This window comes from Hyperoodon ampullatus (assembly GCF_949752795.1).
Source record: "Hyperoodon ampullatus genome assembly, chromosome: 13".
Lineage (NCBI taxonomy): Eukaryota > Metazoa > Chordata > Mammalia > Artiodactyla > Ziphiidae > Hyperoodon > Hyperoodon ampullatus.
The window spans coordinates 33,504,141-33,529,874 of record NC_136926.1 but is presented as its reverse complement, the minus strand read 5'-3'; the positions used below and the strand labels follow the sequence as shown (position 1 = coordinate 33,529,874).

Below are 25,734 nucleotides of genomic sequence, written 5' to 3'. Positions count from 1 at the left end.
AGCTTGAACCAGGCCTCGAAGCAAGTTTTACTGAGTGAAGTGCAGAGAGGGACCCTGCAAAGGCACAGACACGTGGAGGGTGGGAGTGAGAAGAATCAGTGGTGGGGCTGGAGAGTGATGAGCTGGGGTGGAGGCTGCGGGCAGGTTACGAGTACCGCACACGCTTCCTATGTGCATCCACACCTATGTGCTCTTGTGTGTAAGGACGTGGGTAAATGTGAACTCATTTACAGTAAAGCAAAGGGATGGAGGAACTGCAAGACTCCACCAACAGAAAGAAGAATTCATACGATACGTTTAGTTTGTCAATAAAAGGTAATTAAACTTTAAAGAATACTGCATTATAAAGCATCAATAAACGATATGCATAATTGTGAAAATGTTTACTGCGGCATTTATAAGAGGAAAAATACTGGAAACAACCTAAATACCTGTCAATAGGGGAATGAGTTGAATAAGTTCGTCCACACTAAGGAATATGATATAGTTATTAAAAATAGTGCATTGAATCCACTTGTGTTGATACGGCAAATTATTCATGACAGGTTGTCAAATAAATAAGACATATTTTAAAGCTAATATCTTTTATCGCCAGACTTTCTTTGAGCCAACAATTAATGTTTTCACATGGCTTTCCATAAGGAAGAAGGCAAATTTGTTTTTCCTTTGTGGGTAGACTTAGTTGCTTAGGTCTTTATAACTTTTCCATATAAAAATAAAAGTCCAAGACCAGAGTATTTTTCTTCTGGTCATAAATGCTGACTTATTTACAGGTGCCTTGTTCAAAACTCCATTATAAACTTGGGATAAAATATGTGTGTATGTTATTAAAGCCTCAGCGTTGAATGTCTGGGTGCTTTAAAGGTTTGCTCCTGTGTTAAACTTTCAGGAACACAGCATCCTTCCTCCGTGTTCAACAGGGTTATATTATAAGCTGTCCAGAGTGACACAAGCTAACCTTCAAAGAAACATTAACAAAAAATGAATGTAATTAAAATAAAAAAAGTGACAGCCATAAAAAGAAATTGAGTTATTTGTAGTGAGGTGGATGGACCTAGAATCTGTCATACAGAGTGAAGTAAGCCAGAAAGAGAAAAACAAATACTGTATGCTAACACATATATATGGAATCTAAAAAAAAAAATGGCTCTGAAGAACACAGGGTCAGGACAGGAATAAAGACACAGACGTAGAGAATGGACTTGAGGACGTGGGGAGGGGGAAGGGTAAGCTGGGACGAAATGAGAGAGTGGCATGGACATATATACACTACCAAATGTAAAATAGATAGCTAGTGGGAAGCAGCTGCATAGCACAGGGAGATCAGCTCCGTGCTTTGTGACCACCTAGAGGGGCGGTATAGGGAGGGTGGGAGGGAGACACGAAAGGGAGGGGATATGGGGATATACGTACGCAAATAGCTGATTCACTTTGTTATACAGCAGAAACTAACACAACATTGTAGAGCAATTATATTCCAATAAAGAAGTTAAAAAAGAGTGAATGTGTATCTGCATATCTGTATGTATACGTAAACAGAAAAAGCGTAGAAAAGAACATGAAAATCTATTCACACAAGTAACCTCAGGATGCAGCATTAGAGCTAAGGAGTGGAGAGTGAGAAACTATTATTCTTAAAAACTTCTATATTACCTGAATTATTGCAGTGGGAATTTTATCATATTTTTATAAGACTACAAGTTATGCTGTTTGATAGGAAAACACCTGAGTATTAATAATGTTTTTAACTTTTATTTTTTCTTACTAATCTGTATTTTCTAATTTTCCTATAATATACAAGCATTGCTTTAGTTATAAGAAAAAACTGACATTAAATGTCACAACTTTACTATTTACAATAAATAGGAAACAATTATTTTAAAGCCAGATGAAGTATGTGTATGAGAAAAAATGCCCGCTGTTGCTTAGGCAACAAAGTTTTGTTTTTCTGGGGATTGGGAACACCAATATTTCCTTGACGGAAGAAACCACGGACACTTTAGCACACACTGTTCTCAGCATTTAATTACTAAGGGCCTGAGCCAAGGCGGGATTCCAGAAATCCAGAGATCCACAATAAATCATAAAATGCTTCATGAAAATCAGTAAAGAAGGATATTTTTAAAGATCTTTCTAAGGCATACATTGGTTATTTTATCACATTTTAGCAAGACTATAAATTCGTTTAGAAACACAAGACTACAATGAAGGTGCCAGAGGCACAGAGGCAAGTGGAATCCAGGAGGCCAGGTCCTTTCATCGCATCACAGCTTCTGTCTACACCCCTGAGCTGATCTTGACAGGCTGGTTTCGGTTTCAATTTGCAAAACAGTCAACAGAACCTTTTAACTTGTCTTAATGGCCTGGATCTGCCTAGGGCCTCCAGGAATTTAAGGTGGGTAACTGCTGAGACCAAGGTCCCCTTTCACTCCTTGCCAGTTACCACAGTCTGTGAGTCTCTCTTCCATTTGGTTTACCTTTGTTTTCCCTCCTCCGTCTCCTCTCCCTGAAAATACGCTCCCCGCGGGGATGGGAGTCGTTGTTCCCCACCTGATCCCTGGCCCCTAAGGCACCCCTGGGCCATAGCAGACGCTCCGCGCGTACCCGCTGGATGAAGAAACATCAGTGCTGTGAGTGAACTAGCTCAGCGCCTGGGCTGCAGGACGAGCCGTCCTGCCTGAGTTCGGATCCTCATCCCGCCACTTACCAGCATGGGTTTTCGTACCACTAAGTGAAAGCTTAATAAGAACAAGGATTTTAGTCTGTTTTCTTAACTGCTGTATCACTGGAATTTGGAACAGTGCCTTTCTAAGGGTTTGTTCAATGGATAAATGATGAATAAATGAACGGCTATGGTCCGGATCCTGAACTCAGGGACGTACGTGCTGTTCGGGTACTTATATCACCATAAACCAGCTCTGTTCTGACCTCACTCTGGGGGAGGAGGAGGGATGGGATGGTGAGCAGAGCAATGACCCGGGGTCAGAGGGCTCGGGGCTGCCACTAATGACAGTGTCAATAAGGGACTAAATGCTTGACTTTCACATCCTTATTTCTCTGTTGTAGAAGTTGGATGAGATAACCTTCTGAGTCCTTTCCCACTGTAAAGCTCCAGGATCGTCACACTTGGCTGGAGGTCCCTCAGAGTCCAGCTGGAAGTATGGAGTGGGAGGGGGCTGTCCAGACGGCCGGGGGCTTCCTGTCCAACCACAGTCCTCCACAGACCCTGAGGACCCTGGGTGTCTCGGTGTTTTGATCACTGCTCACTTGATTCAGGGGTTTACTTTAGTTCCGAATAAATAAACAAAGGGCTAAATTTCTATGTTTGGTGCAAAGATGTGAGCTACAGACACAGCTAGAACCAGTTCAACTGCAAGACTTTAAGATCAACAAGTTTTATAAAAATGGAAGAAAGATATGGAATTATTATTTCAATAGTTTCTACTATGTTCCAGGCCCAGTCATACATCTATATCTGTCTGCATCTATACACCTCTGTTCAAAAACCTAAGCCTCGGATATTGTATTCACTTTACAGGTAAAGACATTGAGACTGTTATGGGAAAACAAATGTATGTATGTACCTGAATCAGTCAACTACGATTCACTAAGAACTATAATGCGAACAGTGGTGAAGGAAAAATGCAAGCATAATAAAAACTGCTTCTCACTCCTTAGGAGCCTCCAATCTTTTTGAGAAAATAAGGCACGTGTGCAAAACAAGTATCAAAAAGGCTCAAGGAGACACAGAGCGTGGAGCAGACCCAAAGCACAAGGAAGGGGCCTCGCTCTCATCCGATCCACACCCCAGGGCCCAGTGGAGTCCTGGCACCGCGTGGGTCTCAACAACTCTTTGATTTGTCAAGTACCGGCTAAGTGTCAGGCATTGAACTAGACGTGAAAAATACACAGATCTGTAAAACACCATCTCTAAGGTCAAGAAGCTCACACGGGCTGAACTGCTGTGGAAAGTTTCAAGACAGAGATGCGCCTTGGAGAAGAGAACACGCAGTAGGAGTAAAGGAGGCAGGAAGAATGGGAACAAAGGCACCCGCGCAGGAGGAAGAACACGATTGCGGATGGTGACAGGGTGTGAGTGGGGGCCCAGAGGCTTGGCCTCCAAAAGCAGAGAATTTACATGGGAAGGAGCAAGATCAAAGGCTGATGGACTCAAGGAAACCTCTTTTAAGGACTTGGAAGGTTCATACAAGAAACAACCAGCTAATACTGGTTAAATTCTGAGGACGGACCTCATAGAAGGTAATCTGAGTCGTGCAAACAAACTAGTTGGCACAGAGCTGAGCACTTTATTACGAGGATCATTAAGGAAGTACTCCACTGCCTGCCATCCTCTGTGATTACCATAATTTTTCCCTGCCATTTTTATTGTCAATATAGGCCTTTGGGAAGTACGTAAAATTTATAACATGGCAGGCATTAGGAAAAACAAAGTGAGCTTTATTAGGCATTTTCTTAGGTTTTCTTAATAGCCGTGATTTGAATATGACAGCTCTTTTAACTAATGGTCCTGCCGACTGTGTAAATTAGAGGCAGAAGTTGTTATTAAAGAATACCCAGGTGGATGGGGAGGGGGCCTGGAAAAAATGTCCTACACTGGCCCGGGGAAGCCAGCTAACATAATATAGGGTGGGGGGGCAGCTGCATTTCAAGTAATTTTCTTATGATGAAACTGTCTAATGAGTATACTTTTATTCCCTCGTTGCAGATCGAAGCCTTTAGTTCCTATTACAAAGAAACGTGTTCAGGTGGAAGTCTTGAATTATATAGTATACATAAGAATAAACAGTCTGGGGCAAACATGGTTGAGATTCTTCCCCTTGAGTAGTTCTGTTTTCACAAAATAAGAAACAAATGCCTCACAAGATGACCCTGAGAATCCTGAAGAGCAGTAGAAAGTCTAAATATAAACCCAGCCAGGCATTCTCAGAGCCTCCAACTGCCATTCTTTTGCCAGCCTGATGCCATTGAAAACACGTATAGGATTTAGGGTTGGGTAGTTCTGGACTCAGACCCCACCTTTTCTACTAATTATCTGTGTGGTCCTGCACACTTTGCCTAACCTCTCTGAAACTTCAGGTGCCTACATTATAAAACTAGAGTCAGAATACTTCCCACGCACAGAGTTGTTGTGAGGATTAAATAAAATTCACAAGACCATGTATATGAATTGTTCAGCACGATGCTTTGCAGCACAAGCTAAGTGTGTGATATCAGTATTAGTATTATTGTCGATAAATCTCTTGTTACTATTATCAGTTTACTGAACTAAGAATATGCTGGATTTAACCAGAAGACTTATGTCCTGGATTAGCTACTAGTAAGAACCTCTACTTCTTCATCAATAAGTGACAATACTATATATACAACATATACAATATAACGACAATAATGTCTGTTTTGCCTAAATCACAAGATTATGGGAAACTTTAAAGGTAATGTATCTGAAAACTATAAACTGTCAAACAAATTAAGGTATCCACCCTAGAGTATGTTCCCAGATGAAAGACGCTCAAGTGTTAAGGTTATTTGCCTCCGTTTAATGCACCATGAATATAGTACTAATCACTCTACTAGCACCAAAAAAGGGAATATATTTACAGCATAACAGTTTTTGTTTGTTTGTTTGTTTGTTTGTTGGGGTTTTTTTGCCATACGCGGGCCTCTCACTGCTGTGGCCTCTCAAGTTGCAGAGCACGGGCTCCGGATGCGCAGGCTCAGCGGCCATGGCTCATGGGCCCAGCCGCTCTGCGGCACGTGGGATCTTCCCGGACCGGGGCACGAAACCGTGTCCCCTGCATCAGCAGGCGGACTCTCAACCACTGCGCCACCAGGAAGCCCACAGCCTAACAGTTCTTCAGTAATGGCGACCTATTGTGAATCTGACTCTTTCAACTTATATTAACATGCAATCGTACTACTATGAAGATGAATCCTATAAACATTTAGTAGTATATAATGCACTCCAATTCATAACTTGACCCTCTACTAAGAAAATGTGAACATAAATAGACTGTTTCCACTACTAAATCACGGAGACTTAAAATTTACTAATAATAACTCCCTCTCCAAAGATTAACATGAGAACAAACATGCTTTTTAAAACTAAACACAAAACTGGGATGCAGTTAAGGAAAATACAAAATTCCCTAAACTTTTGGGCAGCATCTAATTGATTTTGGAAGAAGGTCAAGAGATAATTTTATATTTTGCACTGGAATTGCAAGAAGTCTGGAGATACTAAGATGACAGCGTTGCTCGTATAAGAAGTTAGAGCAGGCCTGTCCAGGGCTTGGTGACCATGGATGCGCTGGACGCCAGAGGAAATTAAAACCCTGATTTTCACTAATTTCACCCTCTTGTCTATCCTTGCACATGTGCCAACCACAAATTATTTTTCCTCAGCATGCAGAAGAGGGGATTTAAACGTTCTCCTCCACCTGTACATGGTATCTTGTGATTTTAAGAGCAAAGGTTTGGGTTAGAGGAGAGGCAGCCTCAGGAGATGACCACAAATAAACTGTGAAAAGAGTTGAAATAAATTTTAGCTGCTTGTCATTAGCCTACATATTCTTCCTTGTCGATTTCCTTGTTCTCTTTTTTTCCTTGAGCTGGAATTCTGGACCGTGAACAGGAGGTCATGGGGATGGAAGCAGGTCAAAGTGAGCACTACTGCCAAGACCACTTGACCCGAACATCGTTTTGTCGTGATGACTGGTTTAAACAAAAAGAGGACGGGGATTGGAGTGCAAGAATGGCTTTGGTCTTGGGATGTGAAAGACAAAGAGGGCTTAACAATTCGAGACGTGGACCGTGAGACTCCCCCTCTTCCGCGCAGCCGCTCACACAGCTCTGTGCATTCATGAAACAGGATCTGACAGAAGAGGATCATGTGTAATTTTTTTGTTTGGTTATCAACTAACATTCTCTGCTTTTTCTATCTGTAGTAATTATGCTTATTTGACACATTTCAGTGCAAAAACCCTTCAACGGTAAAGCACACAACAATGTATTGAAAGGCGAGTTAGGGACGGGAGAGCCATACACCCGTGCTGAAGAGAAAGGCCGGGCTCACCTCCGAGAGTACACGACGGAATCATTGTTTTATAAAGCAGTTCAAAGAGCTGTTTATTCTCTCTGACTTTTGACATTGAGGATGAATGTCTAAAATGTTTACAAGAGAGGCTGAGTTTTTATTTGTGGGGAAGAAAGATAACAGAACAAAAAGAGTAACAGCAAATGGATGCACGGGTCTCTGGACTAAACAAGCGCTGTTCCTTGGAAAACAGAAAAAGAAAAAAAAAGAAAAAACTCCCTCAACTAGGAAATGGAAAAGCTGTTCGAGCTCTCAGCCACTTGAAGTTGTAAACGGTGTGGGTGTGAAAAGCAGTAAAGAAAAACTAGACCCCGTACAGCTCCGGCAAGAGGAGTGGGTGTACAGCAAAGGAGAAAACGCAGGATAACATGCTGCAGAGGGGCTGCGCGGTACCCGGAGGAAGAGGATGAGGCGCGCGCTGCAGAGGGTGACGGGCAGCCCCGTGCACAGCGACCACGCTCAAAATCAGCTGCTTAACGAAAATGCAACGTCACCTAGATACTCTATAAAAAGAACAAAATGCACAGTCCAGGATGTAAACTCCACGTGAGAAGTGTGTCCTAGGAGCCAAACACTCCCAGTGAACAGACCTTGGCAGTAAAGGAGCATCCACGCTGGGACTGAAGGGTGAAAGGGCAGAAAGGGGTTCCCGGAAAGTCTGCCCCCGCGGAGAGGCGCTCTCCTTCCTCTCCCACGTGCTGAACGGGAAGGGCAGGGCCGGGCGAGGGCTGGGGTGGGGGTCGGGGGCGGGTGATGGTGGTCCGGAGAACCAGCAGCCCCTCCCGTAGCAGCTCCTCCAAAGCTCAACCTTGAACGCCAGCGCCTTCTGCCTGCAGCGGGGCCTGAAAAACACCCACTTAGCACCTCTGCCGAGCCTTTCATGGCTCCATCTCTGTCTGGTCTCCAGTTGTTTACTTGTAATTAGATTCTCCTGTGTTTATAATTCCCAGCATGGAGGATGAAACTTTTATCTTAAAATGTTATTTATTTACTCATTTAGGTGAAAAAAGAGCAAATAAGGTTGCATCTGTAGCTTCTTAGAAAATGATTATAAGTAAATAAAAATTGAGAACTGATCCTTAAAGTCATAAGTTTACACTTAGGAACAAAAGGATGATGTGCCATCGATAAATCAAAACAGGAACTATTCAGAGCAAGGAAACCGTATCTGAGGGACTTTTGGATTAAAGATGACAAGTACCAGGTGAGCGAGGGGACCCTGATGGGACCAAGAGGATGTGAACACTGGGCCACGTGCCCAAGAGATGCCACCTGTGAGATGACTCCAGAGATACAGGGAGTCTTACAGAATTTACACATGAGATTTGCTTTCTGTTGCCTACGTATAATATCTACACTTAGAGGTAAATTCAAATTTTTGAGGATGAAGTAAGAAAAAATATTTTTAAAATAAATGTCAAGGCTTAGATGAATGCTATGAGCCAGTGAACACAATAATATACAGAAGAAAGATTTTGAAGAAACACAAGAAACTATTATTACCAACACATTTGTTCCTTTCTGTTCTACACGCTTTACTCTCTGGTTCACATTTTCAGAAGTTCCTTACCTGGACTGGCTGTTCACCTTTTCATGTTTTCCACTGAAGTTCAAACTACAGAGGTTTTTCGATTTTGAATGTGCAGAGTCTGAGTACACATTTGCCTGTGTTTGTTCTCGCAGACGATCGTGAAGCGTTGTCTCCTTTTTCAAGTTCATGTCCGAATATGGGCAGCCAAAGGCACTGGTTTGTATAAAAATGAGAGCACAGGTGTCAGTTTAGGGTGACATCAGGGCTGTACTGTCATTGAACAGACGTACATCCAATATTGAAAAGCTGAATATAGACATTCTCCTTTCACTGGACACACTCAGGTTAAGTTTCTTTTCATATTGCCCTTTGCGAAGATCTCAGGTGCCAGACCATAGACACCGGCCAGCAGACATTACAGGTACAGTCATCAGCAATACGGTTTTCACAATCTAAAAAACTTAAAAATCTAAGGGACTTCCCTGGTGGTCCAGTGGTTAAGACTCCATGCTGCCAACACAGAGGGCTCGGGTTCGATCCCTGGTCGGGGAACTAAGATCCCATATGCCGTGAGGCCAAAAAAAAAAAAAAAAAAAAAAAAACTTAAAAATCTAAGAATAACCTAAAGATGTACATCCAATGGAGCAACAAAAATGTCATATAAACACCTTACTCAGTTTGTATCCTCCAATATTCAAGCCCTAATTTGACTACCTGTATCATAAAATACTATGGGGTAACTAAACATCTTTACCAGTATCAGAGAATATCAAGCTTTTACTTCTTATCATTCATATATCCAGAAATACTGTATCTGGATGACTGCTTCATCCTCTGGAAACCAGCTAGGAAGTTTTGTGTTTGAACGTGAAGGGCCAGTTGTGGGTGAAAGAGGAGAGACCACAGTCAAGGCTGAATCCTGACTCCAGGATGTGTTAGGAGGCTGACAGCAGGCTCAGGGCAGAGGCTCTGGCCCCTGCCACAGGTGATCGGTTGTCTCCGGTAGATTTCTGTGCCCACGTTCCTGTCCCCAGAGGCCCCCAATCTCTGTGCTGCCGGGAACGAGGCAGATGCTGTCAGGGGCCGACCAGGCAGGATGGTGCCCCGCCCACAACCCTGAGGGAGCTGGTCCACTGAGCTCCAGTTCCCCTCCAGTGAAATGGGAAAATCAGATCCAGATCCTACGGGCTGTTGTGACCACGAGGAATCACACACACACACACACACACACACACACACACACACACGTGGTAGCTGCTCTCATTACGACAGTGCTGTCATCCTTTACATTTGGGGAGCACAGACTCAGATGCATCAGTATCTTGGCAGTTGGCTCTTTTTTTAGGAATTCACTTCCTGCTTACTATAAATTTGCTGGTATACGGTGCATAATAAATCCTTTCTGATACGTGAAAGTTTGCTTTTGCTATTTTAAAGTCATGATAAAATCAGGGAGCAATGCAGTTTCCCTGTTTTACAGTAGACTGAGTTTTCCAGGGAGCACTTATACACAGTCTAACCTCAGAGAACTTTAGTACCAACCTGTATCTAGAATGGGCCTTCTGGATGGGGTGGTTCTGATAACACCAGCCTTGCCCAACATGCCAGGGTGGACCTGTACTTTGCCAGACAGGGGTGCCCCCGTGGATGCATGCTCTGTAATTAATATTAATTGGCACTATTTCTTAGTTTATTCCGTTATTGATTCAACAACCCACTAACTGAGCATGTGCTACATGCTAAGCAATTTGGAGAATATAAATCTAGTGAAGAAGCTGGGATATGTACCAATAAATACAATTTATAATAAGAACAAAAGCTACCCCTACTGAGTGTTTACATGGACCCATTGCAATACAAGGTGTTTTACATATATTATCTCTAATATTTAGTACTAAATACCCAAAGATGGAATTGACATATTTCTTTCTAGGTTAGAAAACAGGCTCACACAGGATAAGCAATTTCCCAAAGTTACCTGGCACCTTCTTGGGAAACCCCAAAATAAATCACTTAATTATTAGCATCAATCACGTGGGCAGAAGTGGGAAAACATTTTTAGCACCATCAAAAAAAAAGGAATGTAATTTTTGTGCAAAGTGTAGCCAAGGCAAGCATTCACAGGGAAAACAGTACAGGGTTTGCCACAGTTAATGTCTAGGGGAAAATAAGTCAGCCCATGCTGGGTCCTGGGTGAGAAGTGCAGAGGTGATAAAGCAGTTTCCAGCAGGACCAATTGGTTTAGGCTGCAGCATATGAGATTTAAGGGAGATTTTTAGAAAGAACTTTCCACAGATGAAAATTGAAAGGCATTAGGCTAACCTAAGGGAGATGGGGAAATGTTTATTTTAAGCACAGCTGAGTTTTCATGAAGACACTATCACTCAGAAGCTTTGCTATCCATCTAATACATACTCCCAATATGAGATTTTTTAATGATCATTATCGTTATGAATTTTCTAAATTTCATGTAACTACCCCACATGATTAGTACTGCATGACACTTCATGCTGTCTCTTCCTCAGGCTTATCTATCCAGGATTGTAGAAGCTACCATTCATCCTCTTGCTCAGTACTTGCTTAAGTTGAGAGAAACTGTGTTTCCCTCAATCTTCATTCATTAATCAATCTTTTTACTCATTTAAACATTTATTTATTTCCTAATCCCATTCTAGCTCTTCTTTGTCTCTTGGGTGCTCAGGCATGCAAAACTAAATGCAATGCCTCGGAGCATCTGTAGAATGGAATATGTCTCGATTGTGGGAGGCAACGCATATGAGAAAGTATCTCAGGATTATACAGATCAGAAAAAAGCATGAAGTTCAAAAGAATATAGTGGGTTGGCTAAAAAGTTCGTTCCAGTTTTTCCGTAACATCCAAAACGAACTTTTTGGCCCACCCCATATTAAATGACAAAAACATATTTTACAGAAGATGCTGGTGGAGAACCTGAAAGAAGATAATGATGGGAGACAAAGGAAGGTACGAAAGGAACAGGATGAGGGGGCTTTTGGTTGCATTGTCTGCACCATTTTCAACCTGGGCTCTGCTGTGAACAAGCTTCTGGATTGCAACACTGTGCTTACTTGCGTTCAATGCAGAGAAATATTTATGTTAAAGAGATGATATCCCAAATGTCAGCCTGCCCTCCTGCACATGTAGACCCTTACTCATGCGTGTGCACGCATGTGTGTGTGTGTATGTGCGTGTTTGGAAGAACATACATGACTGCATAAATCTGTACACATAGGAAAAATCTGATTGAAGTGGTTGTCCTAGGTGTGATACAGCTACTTAACGCTTACTTTTGATTTAGCCAGATACTGGGGGAAAAGGTTCTGAAGACACAGTCCTTTTAGAAAATTGCTGACATAAGCAGAAATTTCTCTGACTTAAGGCTCTGTTGGTCAAGGTAGAATGATAGCTTCTGACGGATAGGTAAGTGGCATATTCAAATTTAAGCTCATAACGGACCAAGATAAGGAGGCATGAAAACTGCAGGCCAGGAGGGAAGGCCTGAGAGGGCGTCCTGGGGGAGGCAGGGTTCTTCTGATGGAGCAGACCAGCTCCCCATCCCTCCTTAATTCAACATGTGTTTGCTGTGGGCAGGAAAAGAAGGAAGAGATAGCAGGAACTATATAGTTTTTAAAAGTCAGAGACAGTAGGATATTGGGAATTTTATACAGTTCAACCAAATAATTTATAAAATATGTCAGGCCCAAGTTCATCAGCAAGACAGATGAATAGAGGGTGAATGCTAAATAAGCAAAAAACCGCTAGGCAGCTGCAGACAAACTTAAAAGAGATTTTTGGAGAGCTAAAAACTGAGATCCTAGTAGCCCTCTTGATAAATAGAAGGAAACAAAAACGGCTGACATTAAAAATACTAGTTTTGCTTTTCAGAATATTTAAGTAGAATTTTTAACATCTGAGGAGAAATAGAAAAATAAAACTGTATCAGTATATATTTTTTTCCTTAAAAACTGTCGCGCACTCCTCTTAGGAGCAGCGTCCTTGGCTGCTCCCCTGCTGGTTGTAATGGGGCAGGGGGCGGGGAGGGGGTGCTGGGGCAGCCGGCACTGAATCACGGCAGGTGGTGTCACGCCCGGGAGGGTCCTCAGCCTCTGAATTCTCCTTCCTTCCACAGCGGGGCACCTGATTCCACAGGTCGGTGCAGTTTCTTCATATTCTCAGGACGGGTCCTGACCCGAGGGACAGAGGCCCTACGTTCCTCCTTGGTTCTTGCCGGGCCACCTCTCATTAGGAGGCCCTCTGCCTCCTAATCCCAACCTAGGCAGCCAGGCCCCCCGCTTCCCCGATACCAGCTGGCCCGTCGCCTATGTGCTTCTCCCCCTGAATTATTCTCTCCTACTGTGCTTTACCCACTGGCTGGGATCCCACCTTCATCTTGGATTCTTCCCGTGCAGCTCCAATTCCAAGAGTCTAGATAGCACCTGCTGATTCCCAAACCTCTTGGACTCCACATTCTGGTCATCCAACCATATGATCATCTTGTATCTACAATGTTTTCATCTTCTCATACCCAAGCAGCAAGTGTGGTTCCTGCTTGTCTCCGACTACCTTGTTTTGCTGGAAATAATGGGCCATGATCTGTCAAATCCTGGGAGATGGACAGTCTGCACCATGAGGTTATAACTAAGCTGTCACCACACACCTAACTGGTAGCTTCCCAACCCCTGTGCAGCTACACCGTCAGGGTGGCCGGAGGGGCCTCAGGCACCAGAGTCCTTCCAGCCAGAGCGGCCTCCTCCAGACTCTGAATTCCCTCCCTTCCCAAGTACTAATTAGCATTTTCTCTCTGTGACATGACGTTATAAGGATAGGGAGGCATTACAAATTTAAGCAAAATGGCAAAGATGAAAGAGCCCCTTGGGTGCTGTACTTCAAAACATAAATAAAATCACAGAGGTCAGCAATATTTCAGGAAGAGTGTCAGGTTGTTGACAACATTTTTGCTGATCCAGAAAAGCGGAGTCATTCGAAAAAGGCAAGTAGCTCCCAGGAGGAGCCCTGATCTAGGAATATGCCCTCACGTAGCCCAGGAATTAGGGATGTAGTTAAACGGTAAAGAGTTCTCTAATGCAACTAAGCCACCCCTCCGGCAAGCCCACTGCCTTTTGTATTTTAGTCTCAGTTATTTTATTATCCAGTTATATTCTTTTCTTTCTAAGACCTAGATAAGACAACATATCTGAGCTGGGAGCTTACATGCTAAAGTCTCTTCGCTGAGGTTCAAAACCTAAGAATTTACTTGTTGGAGTGAGTGGGGGCCTCGTATTGGGAAGCGCTCCTGGAAGAGACTGTCTGAGGGGTTGGCCTCCCACAGCAAAGGCGGCAGGAAAGTCCTGGATGCTGCCCCTGCCAGAGGGTAAGGGGCTGAGACTCTCAGAGAAGGGGGTCAGCCAGGAAACAGGAGGGAGCAAGGTAAGTAAATGCTGCCTGCCTTGCAGCCTGGCCTTGGGCCCTGATGACACCAAGATCCCCATCCCGCTGGCAGGTCCTACATCCTACCTGTCACGTTAAGAGCAGCACCCACCTCCCACCCACGATGTTCCCTGGTGAACAGAAGACCATTTGTCCTCACTGCCATTTAACTTTAATATGTGGGTAGCTTAAACTTACATAGTATATTAAAGGAATATCTTTTATTTTTAAGAAAATATTGATTTCTTGGCCAATGGTATTGAAAGGCATGATAAACACTGAAATGCAGGTTACTGAAATTATAGAATATCTGTAATACTTTCTATGGAAGCTTTTAAAAGCTAACATACGACTTAAACTGTTACCGATTTTACTTCTATGAGGATTGTGAGCAAGTATAAATGATATATATATATGTGTGTATATATATATATATATATATATATATATATATATATATATATACACACACACACACACACAGAGACCAGGGATATAGACCAGGAAGGTTCCAAGAATACGTTATAATATCTACTGAGGATATAACACAATTCCTATTACATCGTTCTCAAATACAGAGATGAGCAAAACCCAACTGGTATATGTAAGATTCTACGGTCTGAGTCAATTCTCTTCAAATTCCTGAGGCTTTAAAATGTGTTTACCTGACCCCCTCCCCCCAAAAAAGGAAAAAGTGAGTTTACCCAAGATATATTAAAGTGAGTTTACCCAAGATATATCACAGGCAAACTTTCTAACTTTTGTCCATAAAATAGCTGATATTGTCACTTAATTGTCATTAAAAATACTAGAAAATTTAATGCACACAGTAAGAAAAATGTATGAATATTAAGAACAAAAGTTTCATAAGTAGAGTTAAAAGAAGTCTACATCTATGTAACTCAGACTTCAAAGAGTTGGATGAAACAAATTTGACTCTAAAAATACTTTTCTGATTGACATATACACACTACTATATATAAAATAGATAACTAATAAGGACCTACTATATAGCACAGGGAACTCTACTCAATACTCTGTAATGACTTATATGGGAAAAGAATCTAAAAAAGAATGAATATATGTATATGTATAATGGATTCACTTTGCTGTACACCTGAAACTAACAACATTGTAAATCAACTATGCTCCAATAAAAATTTAAAATAAAAAATAAATAAATACAAATACTTTTCTCTGGGGTAATTCAGCCTGTAAAATTATCCTACATATTATAAACTTGCTAACATGGCCAATTAGGAAGTTAGAAGAGAATTACTACTCAAGTTAAGCATTGAAAAGCACAGATATAAGAACTAGGAAACTGTATTAAAGCTACTAGTACCAGAGGTTTGCTTTTCATTTCCTCATCTATAAAATGGTGACATACAGGGATTTTTGTGAAAACTAAATGAGACAATCTAGGCAAGGTCCTTGTATAGTGACTGGCACAAATTAAATGCTCATGAGTTTTTAATTTTAAAAAAGTCATTCTGATACAAAATATAATACTAATGATCCCTTTTATTTGTGGTTATTATATTTTTCATTCTAAAATTTCCATTTATCTATTCCTTGCTCTACTTCTGTTAATATTTGCTTTATAAATTCAGGTTCTCTAATGGTGACTCCATATATATTTACAATTGTTGTATCTTCTTGATAAATTGACTTTATCATTACATGATGACCTTTGTCTCTCACAACAGTTTTGGACTGAAAGTCTATTTTATCTGACATAAGTACAACACCTCTGCTCTCTTTTTTTTTTTTTTTATTAGTTTCTGCTTTATAACAAAGTGAATCAGTCATACATATACATCTGTTCCCACATCCCTTCCCTCATGCATCTCCCTCCCTCCCACCCTCCCCATCCCACCCCTCCAGGCGGTCACAAAGCACCGAGCTGATCTCCCTGTGCTCTGCGGCTGCTTCCCACTATCTATCTACCTTACGTTTGGTAGTGTATATATGTCCATGCCTCTCTTTCGCTTTGTCACAGCTTACCCTTCCCCCTCCCCATATCCTCAAGTCCATTCTCAAGTAGGTCTGTGTCTTTATTCCCGTTTTACCCCTAGGTTCTTCATGACATTTTTTTTTTTTAATTCCATATATATGTGTTAGCATACGGTATTTGTCTTTCTCTTTCTGACTTACTTCACTCTGTATGACAGACTCTAGGTCTATCCACCTCATTACAAATAGCTCAGTTTCGTTTCTTTTTATGGCTGAGTAATATTCCATTGTATATATGTGCCACATCTTCTTTATCCATTCATCCGATGATGGACACTTAGGTTGTTTCCAGCTCCGGGCTATTGTGAATAGAGCTGCAATGAACAAAAAATATGGAACGCTTCACGAATTTGCATGTCATCCTTGCACAGGGGCCATGCTAATCTTCTCTGTATCGTTCCAATTTTAGTATATGTGCTGCCGAAGCGAGCACCTCTGCTCTCTTTTGATAACCATTTTCATGGAATATCTTCTTCCATCCCTCCACTTTCAGCCTATGTGTGTCCTTAAAGCTGAAGTGAGTCTCTTGTAGGCAGCATGTATTTGGAACCTGTTTTATTATCTATTCAGTCACTCTATGTCTTTTGATTGGATAATTTAATCCATTTACATTTAAAGTAATTATTGATAGGGAAGGACTTATTAATGCCTTGTTAATTGTTTTCTGAAGGTTTTATATTTTCTTTGTTCCTTTCTTCCTCTCTTGTTGTCTTCCTTTGCAATTTGATGATTTCTTTTTTCCCCTCTGTGGTACGCTTTGATTACTTTATCTTTTTGTATCTACTACAGGTTTTTTCTTTGTGATTACCATGAGGCTTACATAAAATATCTTAAAGTTATAGCAGCCTATTTTAAGCAGATAACAACTTAACTTCCATTGCATATAAAACCTATACTTTTACTTCTCTCACTTTTCATGTTACTGATGTCACAATCTACATCTTTTTATATTGTGTATCCATAACAAGTTTCTGTAGCTATATTTATTGTTCACATCAGTGTGAACTGAATAAACCTGGGCTATCTTGTGCCTAAGCAGCGTATCAGTTTCTAAAGAAATAAGTCATAAAACTGTTCAAGCATACAACTTAAAAAAAAAAGACTGAATATCTCAATCATCACAGGACTTGCTCTCAATTTCTCATCCTCCTACCTTAATCAATGTCCCCCAGGTCAGCCCACGTGGGCTCCTCTCTTTCCAGTCTCCCTATTTAGCTATCCCAGATGGAATCTTTCCTCCTAGGAGCTGCCTCTGTCCTTACAGAAAAAAACACCTGCCCCTTTTTGCTTCCTGGCATCTCTACTCATCATCCAGATGAAACAACAAAGGCCCAACTGCAGAGGTGGAGAACCAGCCCCCTCCTGGGGAGGACTTGGCCCTCATCACAACCTAGCCTACTGGGATCCTGATATGGTATTTGGAATATTCACAGATTTTAAACTGATAATGACTAGAGTACATCCCAAGGTTATGAACCCTGTTGGTGTATACAGAAATAGATAAAAATTAAATGCAATCCACACTTATTTTTGTTTCATTAGAGATATGAGCTGAGTCATTTCATTAATGTCAGTTCTAATACCAAAAAGTCAGATCCAACATATGACATTTACTTGGTATGCATTAGGAGATACCCTTTGATTGTGTGCAAAAATGTTATCTGAACTGTTCTGTTGTAGTTAATATTTTCAGTAAACTACACAGGGAAGGAAAAATGCATCAAGAGTGAAGGTTAAAGTGCGTGTCTCTGTCTCTTTCCTCTAAAGTACTTTAGTGTATTGTTACTAGAAACTTCCAAGGTATAAACTATTCTCAAGGAATATGATCGTATACTAAATTGCACACTAATGGCCTTTAAAATTTTATGCTGTAACCAGCTTAATGTACTAAGTAACTTGTATAATCTATACATGGAGAAGATCTGATAGACAGAATCTACAGTTTAAAATTTCTAACAGAATATTATCAACATAGTTAACATTAAGCAGTAAATTAAATAGTAAAGTGATGAATATGCTACATTATTAATCCAATCAAAACTATTTCAAGTGATAAGTGTATGTTTCCATTATTACGATGAGTGTTTCTGTTACTATCAGTTGTTTTTACCCTTTTAATTTTAATATTTTGGTTAAGTGGTATGAATATGTCAATATTATTTTTTATAGCGTAAACTGTCAAATGCATTTTAAATTGGAATATTCTGGTTTGAAATACATTTAATTTCGGCAAAGGTCTTAAAAGTGTTTTTTCTCTTTTTATAAATACGCATTGTTTTAAAACAAAATTTCTCTTAGAAGTGAAAGTCTTTTTCAGGACAGTTGTCTGAGGAGCACCTGGAGAACAGTTCAACTCAAAAATGCTCCAAGCATAATTTTAAAAAATTATCCATAAGTTACAGGTATATATTTTGGCTATGGATCATAATGAAATAATCCCATCTTTTGGATGGCTTTAAATTCAATTTAAGTGAAATTGTAAAAGTTATTTGGGTATGCGTGAAGGTATGTTTACATATGTGTATATTTACATATAACCACACGCATCTAACCCTCATGTTAAATGCTAATATTGACTCAGTGTCAACAGGGCATTTGCATGTTGTCTTGAGATGTTCTCAAGTCACAACTCAGTCCACTTGACAAACCTATGAGCTAAGTTTAGGAGTGTAGTCTGTGTGATGGAAAAGGAAAACCAAACTAGCCCACATCAGAGAACAAACCATCCTTCGACCTAAGTCCTCCAAACTCTAACAGATACAAGAGGATTTGCCAGAGTCCGGCTGCCCCTCCCTCCCCCGTAAGCGATGCATTAGGGAGTCTTTTGGAGAATTACTGAGCATACATTCTGGATCGCTATTTTAAGAGGTGACCTTTTATCATTCCACAGTCTGCATATAAAACCTCTTCTGTAGGTTCAAATACTTATAGGCAGGCTCCATATTGAAGATATTGTCAATTCTCTTCCCCCTAAATTAGTTAACACACCAAAGGCAAACGTCTACTGTAATTTAATGTGCGTAAAGCAATACCATCCTAATTAGAAATAAGAACAAACATTAGGAATCTCACTAAATCTTGAAGATCTTGAAGGGAGCTGTTTAAAAACTTGTGTTTTTTAATTTAAATAAACAACATTGAGATATTAAAGGTTGGGGGCATCCATGTAACCGTGGATAAAGATGAACACTTATTTCTTTCAAGAAAATATGATTCAATACTACTTTTTCTGCCATAAGCTATTCTGAAATACGGTCTGAGTAATTTGTTTCAACTATTAGTTAGTGAGAATTGACATGTAGAATATTTTACATAAGATGACCAGACTAATCTAAACTAGATACATAGATTTTTTTATTTCTCTAAATTTAGGCAGTAAAATTATTTAAAAATTTAAAGAGAGAATACCATCAAAACACAACTTGATTAGTCTAATATTCATAATAATATCTAAAACAGACTATAGTTCTACAGTTTTTACTTTGTGCTATACCCTGATATAAGCTCTCTTTATATGTTAACTCTTTCAAGCCTCACAATATACCGTAAAATAGGTACTATTATTATCTGCATTTTATAGATGAAGAAACTGAGGCACAGAGAGGTGAAGTAAGTCATGCAAGGCCACAGAGCTAGGAAGTTGTAGAGATGGGGTTGAAACCCAGGCAGCCTCATGCCAGATCTAGGCTTTGAAATACTATGCCAAACCGCCTCTGGGATTAGACTTTTCTTTCTTTATTTAGTGCTGTGTTGGGTCTTTGTTGCTGCACGCGGGCTTTCTCTAGTTGCAGTGAGCGGGGGCTACTCTTCGTTGAGGTGCGCGGGCTTCTCATTGCAGTGGCTTCTCTTGTTGCGGAGCACGGGCTCTAAGTGTGCAGGCTCAGTACTTGTGGCTCGTGGGCTCTAGAGTGCAGGTTCAGTAGTTGTGGTACACGAGCTTAGCTCCTCCGCGGCATGGGGGATCTTCCTGGACCAGGGCTCGAACCTGTGTCTCCTGCACTGGCAGGTGGATTCTTAACCACTGCACCACCAGGGAAGTCCCTAGACTTTTCTTTGAATACATTAAACACAAATAAAAATGATGCAAAACCTGACATCACCTTGTACGTGGTGGGTGCTTTGCCAAATGGATATTGATGATGTTAATAAATTTATATAACATCTTTGGCACTGCTGATTATACAAAAAAAAAAAGTAGGGAAATTAGAACACTTTGAAAGAACTTAAGCTGTTTAGGTTTTTGTTTTTTTCAATTTCATTCCAAAATTTACTGAGTTGCTGCAAGAATAGAACATGTGGTAAGAAAGGAATTCTTTAGAAACAAAGACACGTTCTCTGCATGGAATAAAATGTAACGTGAAGAACTGACCATCTGGATAATTTTTTATTGGGACAAGCTGTAATTTATAAAATCATGAGAAAGGAGAAGAAAATAGAGAAGAGACAGGCTTGATTTTCTGCCAGAAAAAGATTTTGAATTCCACCCTAGCATGTTTTTAAATGAGAATTTAAATATCCATACCCACATACACACAAACATTCCATCTACACAGCCAAATAAAACATTCCACCTAACCCGGCTACACAGGAGTCCAAGCAGCCCCCTGTGTGAGTGGAGGCCGGGAGTACGAGGCAGAGCTGTGGCCGCTTCATTCCATCCATGAACACTGACCGGACGCCACTGTGTGCACAGCTCTGTACTAGCCGTTAGGGAACCCAGAGTACTGTAAAGCGCCTACCCCAAGGGACTTTGACCCGAGGGTCAAAAACAAATGAATTAAAAATCTAAAACGCAAAAGCAGTGGATATTATATTGTGGTTTATTGTTATTATGCACGGTACATGTTTAATACTGATATAACCATAACAATAGGAATATATACTTCTTAAACGTTTAATATGTGTCCAGGCATGATAAGTGTGTATCGCATTATATGCATTATTTCATTAAATAAATAAAATCTGGGGAGGGAACGTTTTCATAAAATTGTTTTTGCTCTTGCTGCTGTTGTTTATTAATTTAAGACCGAGGAGGGCACAGGGGCAGGTTCTTGAAATAGGTCTGGCCTCCATCAGTCCCAAGCGTGGAGACAGAGATGCACGATCCCGGGAGGAGACCAACTGGGCTGGGAAGCAGAGCTGTGGAGACACTTCCTCACCATATGGGGGCCCCAAGAGTTTCAACTGCCTGGAGATGTGGGAGGTTCTTGAACTGGGAAAGAAAGGTCAAAGGTCGGGAAGGTTATCCTGGCAGCTCTGGCCGAGAGAGGGCCAGCCTCAGGGATGGGGGGTTGAGGGGGACGGGAGGTGGACAGCAAGCAGGAAGAGCTGGTTCTGACGCATATTGTAGAAAAGTAGCCAGTGGGGCTCGGAGACTTATTTAATCTGGGAGTCAGACACTGAAACATAAATGTCTTGAGTGTGATGGTACAGGTGGGGCTAAGATAATGTCCTCTGTTGCTAACCTTTTAAACCGCAGGACTGAGGGCTCCTTCTGGACTCCTTCTGCAGGTGAGCAGGGACAGACAGCCTCTCAGAGTGAGAAGGCCAGCACACACCAGGACTTCGGGGGTCTCTGCTTTGAGCTGGAGGCCTTGGCCCTCCTGCGTTGCCCCCGCGAAGCCAGGCACCGCAGGAGCAGTCCGAGGGGTCCGTAGCCTCCAGCTGCAGCAGGCTGGGGACAGATTTCCTAACAGCCTTATGGCAGTGTGAGCATGTGTGCTTTCCTGCTGAAGAGCACCCTTCACACAAGAGAGGCACGGCTGGTGAGGCCGGGCGGGGGGGGGTGGAGGGGTCCAGGCAGGAGGTGGGGCTCCGGCATGGCCCTGAGGGTAGACTGTATTTGAAAAGGCCGGAAAAATGTTCTTTTGTCTTTAATTTTGTTAATTACCATCTTTTAAAAACTTGCTCGTACAAACATACATAGTTTCAATAGAAATGTTCCAGTTGTATGTGTGTGTTGGCAAATCTGTCTAGGTAAGCTGGCATTTTAAGCTCTGTATATGCATTAGTTTTGCAATGTAAGAAAGCTGAAACTAGGTCCAGTTTGCAATAGCATAGATTATTCAGGCCCATAAACCACTCAGTGTGATTCTGTAGAACCGAATCTCAGAGCTAGAGGCACTGACTGGCAGCCCGTTCTGAGAACCGAGTGAAGCAGAGTCAGTCTCGGGGCAGGTGGGCTGTTCCCGGACTCAGACTGGTCACTTCCCTTCCCTCCCCGGAGCTTTCTGGGGAGGCACCTCCACTTCCAGCCTCCTCCTGTGCTTGGTTATTGAAGCTTCCAAGGGACTGTGAGTCTGTGCAGATGCATGTTTTGGGGGAGAGTTGAAGGCAGAGATGTTCCGGAGGAAGGAAACTAGTGCAGGTAACTCAGGGTTTCTTTTGAGTCTAAAACGTGAACCCTTCTCAGTGGTATCATACATTGGCTTCTCCCTGATAAAGACTCGGTTTCTTTTTCGACCAGTCGTGGGCCACTTTTTAAAGCAGCACTTGACAGGAAAGATGAAAGGATGAAATTAACCCATGACTTTACCCTCGAGGTGGTGGTTCTTTGGAAGTTTCTTTGAAACTTCAGGTTCTAAATGTTCACTTTGTTGGATTTTTACAAATTGTTTAAATCTCTATTGACTCATTAAGTTTTACTTTTGACAGTGTGTCAGACTTCAATTTCTACTCCATGCTTTCTACCCACATGCAAGGTTTATTTATCTATTTAGACTATGAAAATTACTAGGAATTTTACTACCTTAGGACCTGAACAAGGTTTGACTTGTCCTTATTTTAGATTGTAAACTACATACTGAAGTTTATGTTCTTAGAAAAATTATCGTATATAATTTACAAATGATAAACTTTCCAGTACAGAATGTTAGTAGATGTTTTCCCATTGCAAACCATCAATAGTTTTCTCTATTTCCTTCTGGTTTTATTGTTTATACCATGTCTGTGGGCGTGACTGATGCAAGTGTGTCCATGCACGATAGAGGGATGTGGTCACTGTCACCAGCACTGTCACGGAGCTCGCATTTTGCTGTCTGGGATGACCTGTCTCCTGCCAGCCTCACTCTCTGAGATGCACTCTCTCCCCTGCAGGTCCTTTCTGAGGGATTAATAAATAGTATTTCAGAGCCTGTTTGGAGTCAAAATCCTTTTGAGAATCTGCTGAACATCGTAGATTCCCTAGCTGACAGATGCACATGTGCAGATACAAACAAGTGTGGCCCATACTTTCACTAACTTCACAGCCCCCAGAGGCTGCCATGAGTCCAGAAAATGCCTGGGCCAGTCCGAGTCTCAACATACAGAGAGTCGCCAACAGATCCGGTTCTCCTGACCGTCTCATTTTCTTTAGAAATGGCAGCGGTTTGCATTACTTTTTCATACCTTCCTGTGGTCTCTTTCTAATATTTTCTTTTTCCACTGAAGCAAAGAGAAGAAAAGCAGAGGGCCACCGTGCCTTCTTGGTACCCCACGGGCGCCACTGCTAACAGAATTTACATCCAGAACCAGTTTGCAAACTCAGTGTGACGGAGGGGTGACCCTCTTAGGCGTTGGGCTGCAGAGCCGAGATGTGTCCTAAGGTGAATTTTTTTCTTTTTTTTTTTTTTTTTCCCGTACGCGGGCCTCTCCCTGTTGTGGCCTCTCCCGTTGCGGAGCACAGGCTCCGGATGCGCAGGCTCAGCGGCCATGGCTCACGGGCCCAGCCGCTTCGCGGCATGTGGGATCTTCCCGGACCGGGGCACGAACCCGTGTCCCCTGCATCGGCAGGTGGACTCTCAACCACTGCGCCGCCAGGGAAGCCCCTAAGGTGAATTTTTACTTTAAGTGCAAAGAGATGATTTGAAGGTGGTGAAGTATGATAGCTCAGTATTCACTAAGTCCTTTGCAGGCTGGGAGTGTCTCTGTTTCCAGAAGGAAAACTCTAATCCCATTTACGCCCGAGACCCCTATGGTTTCAAACTTTAACCTTTTGGAGACACAGCAAATAAATGTTGTCTCTGATATGTCACATCAGCACATTTACGAGTCAGTTTCTACACACATACACGAGTGCTTGACCACGTCTTCAGAAGTATCTCGGTGGAGTGTGTCACAGTCTAGAGCCTATAAGGAACATTCATGGACCGTGTGCACACTCTTTGGTTGCATGAAAGCCTTTCCCTGCCCATGTTCTCTGTCTGAGCTTTGTTCTACGTTGATATCGAGTAATTCTATCTCCGCGTTGCAAGGGATGTGCATATTTTGAAATCTCTACTCCATATAGATTTCTGAGTCAAATTAAGAAAAACAATTTTTGTTTTCTGAATCTTGAGCAGTACTTAAAACACAAAATGAATGTAAGTTATATTTAAAATATGGCAGGTATATGCTCTTATTATCTGGAAACTTAAGGAAGACTAGAGCGCCTAGGATGTCATAGATATATTTATAGAAAGAATTGGTTTTTGGAGAGGATGTCTCTTCTCAAAGGAATTCATATTTAAATTAGTGAGAAGTAATCTTTAAGATGCATGATTGATAAAATACCTCCTTTTTGAATCTTAGTACATTTAGAAGTAACCGAGTTATATAGCGAATTAGGGGGAGAACTTGCCCTACAATGTCTGGAGATGCTCATGGTAAATGAAGAATTTGTCCATTAGTGTTAATGAACTGTGCCTGGTTAACTCCCCAGCACATCAGAGGAACAGAGCCAAAGTCATCCGTCTTTCATATTTAATTCAATTTGTTTGTATATTTATTGCATCTTTCACTCGATATTTCCCAAAAAGCAATTTCAGGAGAGAGAAAATTATGAGAACATACTTTATAGAATCGGATATACTGATAACAAAACAAAGGTGGGCAGGAGTCTTTGGAGGAACAAAGACTATTCTCTCATGTTTTATGCGTGTCTGAGTTTTATCTGATTAGAATTAAAGGCTAACGTAGTCGTACACTGAAATGGGAATTGCTCCTTCTCTTTTCAGAAACTGTGACAGAAGAGAACGAAGGCTCAAAAAAGAAAGCATATTCAAAATAGTTCAAAAATGCTATTGTATAACCACAAAAACCGATAGAGCTTTGTTGCATTTAAAGTAAAGCTATGACACAGATAAAACTGGAGGGATGTGTGAAAAAAAGCAAATGAAAACCAAGGAGTAACAACTTGTATTTATGGAACATTTCACTTCCAAAATACTGGAGGAATCACAAGTAAATATGCAATAGTGGGCGCTTCCCTGGTGGCGCAGTGGTTGAGAGTCCACCTGCCGATGCAGGGGACACGGGTTTGTGCCCCGGTCCGGGAAGATCCCACATGCCACGGAGCGGCTGGGCCCGTGAGCCATGGCCGCTGAGCCTGCGCGTCCGGAGCCTGTGCTCTGCAACGGGAGAGGCCACAACAGTGAGAGGCCCGCGTACCGCAAAAAAAAAAAAAAAAAAAAATGTGATAGTGGCTCTCACAGGCTCGTTGGGAGTCCTCTGATTGCTATTTTTCCTTATTTGGTAAATACAAACAAGAGGAATGGAAAAGGATTTCTCAGAGGTATTCACTGATTCATCTGTTTCAAGAGCACTAAACCACTGCCTTCCTCTGTGCCACTCCTGGGGCAGTTTTCTTTTCCTGTCCTACCAATCATGGACA

At 41.6% G+C, this 25,734-nt stretch overlaps 1 protein-coding gene across 1 annotated transcript in view; it reads right to left on the bottom strand.

Annotated features, from left to right (window-relative positions):
- Positions 1 to 25,734, bottom strand: part of L3MBTL4 (L3MBTL histone methyl-lysine binding protein 4) — a gene marked incomplete at both ends in the record, with an annotated part of 548,580 nt that overhangs the window by 359,556 nt on the left and 163,290 nt on the right. The window contains 1 exon segment of the mRNA XM_079718164.1: positions 8,702 to 8,858. Coding sequence (XP_079574290.1) covers positions 8,702 to 8,858 — 157 coding nt within the window.